The sequence below is a fragment of the Neltuma alba genome, unplaced genomic scaffold (genome assembly GCF_004799145.2).
Source record: "Neltuma alba isolate B1F8T4 unplaced genomic scaffold, ASM479914v2 tig00011893_pilon, whole genome shotgun sequence".
Lineage (NCBI taxonomy): Eukaryota > Viridiplantae > Streptophyta > Magnoliopsida > Fabales > Fabaceae > Neltuma > Neltuma alba.
This window is the reverse complement of record NW_021636491.1, coordinates 185,544-194,624: the sequence shown is the minus strand read 5'-3', so window position 1 is coordinate 194,624 and position 9,081 is coordinate 185,544. Positions and strand designations below refer to the sequence as shown.

The 9,081-nt window shown below is 33.4% G+C and overlaps 1 protein-coding gene across 1 annotated transcript; it reads right to left on the bottom strand.

Moving 5' to 3' along the window:
• Positions 1-5,289: 5,289 nt before the first annotated feature.
• On the bottom strand, positions 5,290-6,027 carry LOC114719090 (transcription repressor OFP7-like). Its single transcript, XM_028904541.1, has one exon. The coding sequence runs from the start codon at positions 6,025-6,027 to the stop codon at positions 5,290-5,292; it is 738 nt and encodes a 245-aa protein (XP_028760374.1).
• Positions 6,028-9,081: the final 3,054 nt, after the last annotated feature.

Genomic DNA, 9,081 nt, shown 5'->3' with positions numbered 1-9,081 from the left:
TAATTTGGCATTGGACCTAGATATTCATTTGGTGTTGAATATCTTGCATCAACCAAGTAATATTTTTTTTAAAATACAATTTTTTTTTACCAAGAGAAATTTTATATAATTTTTTTTTAACTCGAGACAACTTTTATATGTGAGATACCTCAAAAAGGCAATTTTTTTAAAATACACTTTTCTTAAATAAAATTTGTAAATGAACTTATAAGAATTTTACGCATTATAAAATACGAATATCATACATTTTTCATAATTTAAAGTATTTTAATTTTCAACAAATAAAATATAAAAAATTGAAAAAAATTTATTCATATCGAAGAAGAGTAAATTCTTACTACTATTTTTCATAACTTGAACTCTTTAGATTATTATATTTAAACAATTTATATTGTAATTTACTGCTTAATTTTAAATTTTTAATTAATTAAGCAAAATCAAATTAAAAAAAGAAGAAAAAGAACAACGGTTACCCCAATGGTATTCAAATAGCAATTGGCTGATAGAGGGAAATGAATGAAGGGGAAAGGTCAGAATTGGATGGTGGACCCACCTACATATACAATTCCAATGGTAAGCCCGATTTTTTTTTTTCCCTTTAGTTGTCTACCCAGTTCACCGGAGCTTTGCTCCTACTACATTTAGATTCGATCCGCGTCGCGTACCTGGCTGTGGTAGGTGAGTCTCCCAACGGGGATTTCAAATTTGATTCCCATAAGCTACAAATATCAGCTTATGTAAAAGTCCGTTTCAATCCAGCTTTTTGGGCCCAAATCAGATGACTTAGGATATGTTTGGATTGATGTTGGGCAAAACTGACTTCTAGCCTAACTGACTTTTGTAATTGAAGTCAGAGTAAAAGTCAGTTAATGTAATGCGATTTATGTTTGGATAGGTGTTTTTAAAAAGTCAGTTGAAAAAGTTAAAAGTTGTTTGGATGATTAATAAAAAAGTTAGTTTAATTGTAAAATGATTGAAAAGGGCATGGACTTTATTGAATAGTAGTGTTTGAAATTTTATGTTTTGAATATGATAATTGTTGAAAAAAATACCTAAAATTATTATGATAAAATAAAAATAGTTTATTTGTGAAATTATAAAATATTTATTTATTTTGTTCTCAAGTAATCCCTGTAATGATTATACATATTAAGGAGTTTTTATTAATGGGTAGTTTTAATGCACATGATTAATAAAAATATTTTAGACAAGACAATATTAATTTATTACAAATAAATAATTTAATTAATTTTATTAATATTTTAAAATTAGTTATCTAACTCTTATGTTAAGAATACGTAGTATCAAATTATTGGGTTTGTTAGGGGTAATTTTGTCTTTTTTTCATTACCATCTTTTCTCTCTCCACGTTTATGACGGCAAAAGCTCAAAAAATTGGTTTCAGCGTTATGCATTTTTTTACCCAAAAGTTCATTTGCAAAAACGCTCACCCAAACATCTGTTTGAACATTTATCTGCTAGTAACGTTAGTTTGCGCCATTCCAATACACATTTTCTATTGAAAATGTTGATCCAAACATGCACTTATAAGCTCCGCTAAACACCTTCCAATTTTCCAAACGGGCTTATTAGAAAAATAAGTAGCTTTTAGAGTCTCAATCGTTGATACAAACAAGCACTTAGTGTTTTTTCTTTTAAATGTTATTGAACCATCTCGTGCTGCTCTATCACATATAAATATATGTAGATAAATGGTTGATTTTGATGATAAATATAAGATCTCAGTCTAGTTTGCTTCTTAAATTTATCAATTTTTATTTAAAATATTCATATTAATTACACATGTATAAAGAGTGTTTCTAATTAAAGGATAGTTTTAAGGGAAAATTTCACTGTACGATCGCAGAAGACAATTAATATCAAACAGCCCCCAAAACTTTCTGAAACCTCACTACAGGACCAAGGGACCAATCTGATATTAATTCCACAAACGAAATGACGCCACTGCCCCTCATTTTAGAGTGAGATTACAATAATACCCCTCCCTTTTTATTTTATTAAAAAATAAATATTTACCGGAGTTACTGTTCCGGCCACCGGAGGTCGGAGGTTCGGCCACCGGCGCTCAGGTGGCCGCCGTCGGGGTCCGGTCACCGGTGGCCGGAACAGTAACTCCGATGGGACCTCCGGTGGCCAGAGTTTTTTTTATTTAAAACAAAGTGGCCAAGGGAGGGTTTGAACCCAGGACCCCTTGGCACACCAAAAAACTTGTAACTACCAAGCCAAGCAACCCATTCAATCATAAAATGCAAATAAAACTATATATAACAAAATAAACGCAACAGTCCAAATGTAAGTGAACAAGTGAAATTAGACGATTTACAAGTGCAATTCAGAAATTTGCAACAAAAATTAGGCAATTTACAAATAACATAATAAAAGTCATAACCCCAAATGCAAGTTTTTAAGTGCAAATGAGCAAGTAAAATTTGAAGATTTACAATAAAAGTTTATGGATTTACAACCCAAATTTGGCAAACACAAGAGAATTCACAACCCAAAATATAAGTGTTTGAGTGTAAGTGAACAAGTGAAATTAGACGATTTACAAGTGCAATTCAGAAATTTGCAACAAAAATTAGGCAATTTACAAATAACATAATAAAAGTCATAACCCCAAATGCAAGTTTTTAAGTGCAAATGAGCAAGTAAAATTTGAAGATTTACAATAAAAGTTTATGGATTTACAACCCAAATTTGGCAAATACAAGAGAATTCACAACCCAAAATCTAAGTGTTTGAGTGTAAGTGAACAAGTGAAATTAGACGATTTACAAGTGTAATTCAGCAATTTGCAACAAAAATTAGACAATTTACAAATAATATAATAGAAGTCATAACCCAAAATGCAAGTATTTAAGTGCAAATGAGCAAGTAAAATTTGAAGATTTACAATAAAAGTTTATGGATTTACAACCCAAATTTGGCAAACACAAGAGAATTCACAACCCAAAATGTAAGTGTTTGAGTGTAAGTGAACAAGTGAAATTAGACGATTTACAAGTGTAATTCAGCAATTTACAACAAAAATTAGACAATTTACAAATAACATAATAGAAGTCATAACCCCAAATGCAAGTGTTTAAGTGCAAATGAGCAAGTGAAATTTGAAAATTTACAATAAAAGTTTATGGATTTACAACCCAAATTTAGCAAACACAAGAGAATTCACAACCCAAAATGTAAGTGTTTGAGTGTAAGTGAACAAGTGAAATTAGACGATTTACAAGTGGAATTCAACAATTTACAACAAAAATTAGACAATTTACAAATAATATAATAGAAGTCATAACCCAAAATGCAAGTATTTAAGTGCAAATGAGCAAGTAAAATTTGAAGATTTACAATAAAAGTTTATGGATTTACAACCCAAATTTGGCAAACACAATAGAATTCACAACCCAAAATATAAGTGTTTGAGTGTAAGTGAACAAGTGAAATTAGACGATTTACAAGTGTAATTCAGCAATTTACAACAAAAATTAGACAATTTACAAATAACATAATAGAAGTCATAACCCCAAATGCAAGTGTTTAAGTACAAATGAGCAAGTGAAATTTGAAGATTTACAATAAAAGTTTATGGATTTACAACCCAAATTTAGTAAACACAAGAGAATTCACAACCCAAAATGTAAGTGTTTGAGTGTAAGTGAACAAGTGAAATTAGACGATTTACAAGTGGAATTGAGCAATTTACAACAAAAATTAGGCAATTTACAAATAACATAATGGAACTCACAATCCCAAATACAAGTGTTTAAGTGTAAATGAGCAAATAAAATTTGAAGATTTACAACAAAAGTTTATAGATTTGCAAGTAATATTCGACAATTTCACTTGCTCATTTGCACTTAAATACTTGCATTTGTAGCCGGACCTCCGACCTCCGGTGGCCGGAACAGTAACTCCGGTAAATATTTATTTTTTAATAAAATAAAAAGGGAGGGGTATTATTGTAATCTCACTCTAAAAATTAATATCAGATTGGTCCCTTGGTCCTGCAGTGAGGTTTCAGAAAGTTTTGGGGACTCTTTGATATTAATTGTCTTCTGCGGTCCTACAGTGAAATTTTCCCTAGTTTTAAAGCATGTAATTAAAAAGTATAGCTTAGAAAAATTAAGAAATTTTTTTTAATAATTAATTTAACTAATTTTATTAATATCATGAATTTACTTGTTTAGTTTTTATATTAAAATATGGAAACTACGTGTTAACATTTCCCACAGGAAAATCTAGACGAAAACAAAGGCGTGGAGCTTACTAGGAAAAAAAGGGACGATGGTTCACTTCACCCCGGTTTTTCCCCAGTAGATCTAGACGAAAACAAAGGCGTGGAGCTTACTAGGAAAAAAAGGGACGATGGTTCACTTCACCCCGGTCTTTCCCCAGTAGATCCCAGTTCCTCTTTCTTCTTGTCCCTTTATTATCTCTAGAAGCAAAAAGATGTTTTTCAAATTGCTTTATAAATGGCTCCATAGAGTCGCTTGGGATATTAATTTAATACTAATTTGAGCAGATTAAATAAAATAATTGAATTAATTATTTATAATAAATAGGGGTTATTTTTTCTAAAATACCATTACTAATATTTGATGAAATATTTAATAAGTGCAACTACTACAAGAATTACTTTGAAAAATAAATAAATAAATATGAGAAATAAAGTAAATTAGAGTCTTATATTTAAGATCAAATCAAATATCAATTTAACTCTAATATTAAAAAATAGAACTAGTGTTACAATTTTTCCAACGCTCCGGCCTTGGGCAGCCCCACCCTTCAGCGGGAGCCTTTTTTAATTTTTATGCATTCGTTGCAAAACTAAACGCTGTGTTTATCTTGCAAATGGAATTGCGCCCTATACCCTACAAAAACACGTATGTAGAGTTTTTTTTAATTTTAAAAAAATTCACTTCAAGTAAAGACTCAATTATTTCATGCACTACAAGGCGATATATATATATATATCCTAAACAATAATTTATTAAGTAAATAACATATTGTTCATTAACTGGCTACGATGATGCTAAGCAAAATTACTTTGGAGCCAATATATATGTTTTGTGAAAGTTTTTATTCGCTACTGTTCAGCGGTGTCGTTGAAATATACAGGATTAAACCATAAGAATGAGCTCGAGCAACACGGATGTTTCACGAATTATTAATTAAACGGTGCAACTAACTTTTAAAAGTTAATAAAGCATGCATGAAGAGTGAAAAAGTACCTAGATTTATTCATCATAGTTTCATTTCAGAAAAGGAAATTCAGCTGTTGCCATTGATGCAGAAGCAGAAGAGAGTCTCCCAAATGTCGGTGAAAGCCTGAACAATGACGGGATGATATTTAGTGGAATTTAGAGACAAGAAGCAACACAGGAGTTGCTCCAAATCTTTCTGCTCGAACATCTTCTTCTCCACTATCATCTCCATCATCGACCTCCTGAAATCATGGTACGGATCCTCCGACTTCTTCACCACCGCCACGCTCTCTCTTACCTTCCCTTCCACCTTCCACCCCATCACCCCCTCAAACGCCGACAACCTCGCCGCTACCCGCCACACCGTCTTCTCCTTCCTCTTCTTCTTCGTCAACTCGCGTTCTTTGTGAGGCGGCGTGTCGCTTCTAGAAGACGAAACTAGAGCTTCGGTTTCTTCTTCATCGTCGTAGCCGTCGCTGCTGAACAAACCACAGCTGCGATCAGCTGAGGAAGTGCTTACACGGCTACGGCCTCTTGGTGTTGTCCTCCTCTTCTTCTTATACCGCCGTTTCGATGATGGAAGAGGCAATACGTCGTCGGGTCCGGAACCGCCGGAGACTGAGGAGTTGTGGATTTTCCGGCGAGAAGGAGCGGTGTTGTCGTTGTAGACCTTGGCGATGACGTGCCATTTGTCTTCCTTTTCCCAGAGGAAGTCATCGTCGGTGGAGGCCGGGTGTTTGGGGCAGCAAGGTCGGAAACAGGGGATGATGAGGCGGGATATTCGGAACTTGAAACGTTTAGCCATGTGAAGGCACTTAAAATTCTCTGCACACTCAAAATAATAACTCAAGCTTCTCACTACTTCGCAACATGAGATGGCCGGTTGGTCTCCCGTTGCCCTCTTCTTATATAGCCAATTCATACTGTTTCTCAACGTTTAGTCAAATTGCATTCATAATTAACTCCTGCACCGTTTTCAAGGTTTCCTACAAGGACAACACTTATATTATATGCCTTAAATTCTTTTTTATCCAATAAAAATATCTATGCTTCATAAATAAATATTAAATGAATAATAAAACATTAAATATAATTATAATTATAAATTACGAAATCATATAAAATTGACAATAAAATGCACCAGTCATAAATAATTTTTTCCAAATTCTATTTTCAACTTTCTCTTTATTAATACCCCGGTCCTAACTATAGGATTTCGTTTGTAGTATATAAACGGGGTTTTATAACTAGGACAGAAGGTAGTGCAAATATAAGCTGGCAAACATATCATATTTCTGCAATTTCGTTTTTGCCATTTTTAAATTTTGAAAGTTTCAAATTTTATAAATAACAAAAAGGCAATGTTACATCCACATCTTATAATAAAAATATACAAGAAGTCTATGATACTAAGTGAGTTGAGTTTTGCTAAGACTGGTTGTTGTTGTATATACTTTTTATATGCAAAATTATCATGTAATGAAATACATAATTTGATTGGGAAAAAAAGGAAAAGGAATATATATTTTTTGTAAAAAAAAAAAAAGGGGCTGGGGGAACGGGCTACTTAATTGACCTTCTTCTTTTTACAAGATACATACATTCCCATGCTAGCTTGTATTTGGATGAAGATGATCAATCTTTTCGGGGGCCAAAAACGGGGGGAAAAGGGGGGGGGGGGATAGGATTATGATCCCGGTATTATTAGTGTATCTTGCCGTACTCTGTTGGATTCTTTCTTTTGGCAGATAAAAGGAGACCATGTGAAGATGAGGAACAATGCATCCAGATTTTTAAACTGCAACCGGGAGCCTGCTTTTCTTTCTCTCGTACCCCTCCACCAAAAGTTACACTACTATAGAAAGAAAGAAACAAAATTTATGTTTTCAAATATGTTTTTGGCTTCTAATAAGTCTAAATAGCAACGGTTTCTTTACTATCCATATTGATTCACCGACAGTGATATCACCGAACCCAACGTTCTTTTTTGGAGCCAAAGTCAATAAAGTCACGCCAAATAATATGATGTCTTGAAGGGTTTTCATTTTCCTTTTCCTGGGCATTGATATATCTCAAGGTTAATTACACGTTTTTGGTTCACTTCACCACTGAACACTTTGGAAAGCTTCCCCAAGCTCATATCAGTTTGTCTTTCTTTCTGTCTCTGAACTTTCTTTTTCTTTCACGCATTTTCATGCTTACACAATAAATAGTTAATTATCTGAATTTCTGTGGAAAGACAAGAAGGGAAAGGAGAATGAGAACTTCGTTGTTATGTGGCTTTAGTGTGTGTTAACCTTTTCGAATTCATATTTCGTTTGTTCCGTGTTGGGTATTCTGTCTCTATATATATTAGGATGCAAGATGATATGAACCAGTTTTTCAAAACATAACATACTTGTAATAATTATTTGTTAAGTATAATATCATTCATTGAAGAGGTTGATCTGTTTAAACACATGAATTCCTGTATTAAAATATTCCAAAGTTTGACAGTGTTTTCTGAATGTGTAGTACACCTGATACTGTATATATACAGACGTAAGCTAGGATTCTGCCGAAGTGCTTGCGGATCTTCATTTATACCCAGAAGGTTCTTTATCCAGCAGGAAAGAAAAGTGTCGATAGCGAACAACCATTGGCTATAGGACGGAATCTCCTATATGTATACACACACACACACACACACACAAAAGCAATATGGAAATCTCAGGATCCTCTTTTAGCTCGCTACACTATCGAGAGAAGGAAAGCCGAAAACATGTGGAGATCATGATGAGCGGTCGTGTTCATTATTACGCCTTACATTACATCTCTCTGCCTGCGATTTCCATGATCTTTTATCTTCAGCAATAAGCAGATTCTGTTACATAGAAACAAAAGAGAAAGCCCTATCAACTTTAGTCCTTCCATTCTATACATAGTATTAAAATTGTAATTCGTATAAAACTCCCCCCAACGCGTGCATGAAAAAGGAACGTAGCTTTTGGCCTTTTGCTACTTAGCTTGTTTGTACAGTGAAATTGTATAATTGAAATTAAAGATCAGGATAGGGATCCAAGGAAACAAAATCATGTTTCCGTGGAAATGTGTTTCCTTTATCTTTGTGCTTTTGCGAGACTCAAATGGGTTTTTTAAATTCCAGAAAGTGGAATGAATACTATTTTTACACTCAATGTGTCCCCACCATGCCACGCTCTGCCAATGCCTGTCAATCTGCTTGCTTGTAATTTCCATTCTCCCTCGAAGCGACCCCTTGCTCTTCTGATTTTGAAATGCTCAAATTACGATGAAATAAAGTGATGGGAGAATTTATGGCTAATTCTTGGATCTGATATGTTCTAATAGGGTATGTAAAATTGATCTGGGGACAAAAGCCAGCACCATAGGCTCCAATTTGTCGGGTCAAAGGAAGGCCCCAGTTTGGATCTTCGGTTTAATTACCAATCAGGAGATATGAATTGTTTATATTTAATTTGAATTTTTTTTTGGCCAACTTGAATATTTTAAATTTTATATGTTGATGATTTATTTCGAGTGACGAGAGATATCAAAATAAAAAATAATTGCACTGCAAATTAGATCGCATTAGAATCCATTATCAAGCCTATGCTCAAGCTCGAAATATTTTTATTGACATCCAGCGGTCATTAGTTGCCAAAAATAAAGATGATATGGTACAACTGAATAGAATGAGGGGAAATGACATTACATTTAAGGATCTCTAAGAATATTAATGACAGTTAAAAACTTTACAATTTTGAAATTAAAAAAAAAAAAGCTGTGGTTGTTACCTGGAATCGAAATACTCGTAAGTTCATTTTTTAACACTCCTCTTCCATATTGTTTTGGTACTTAT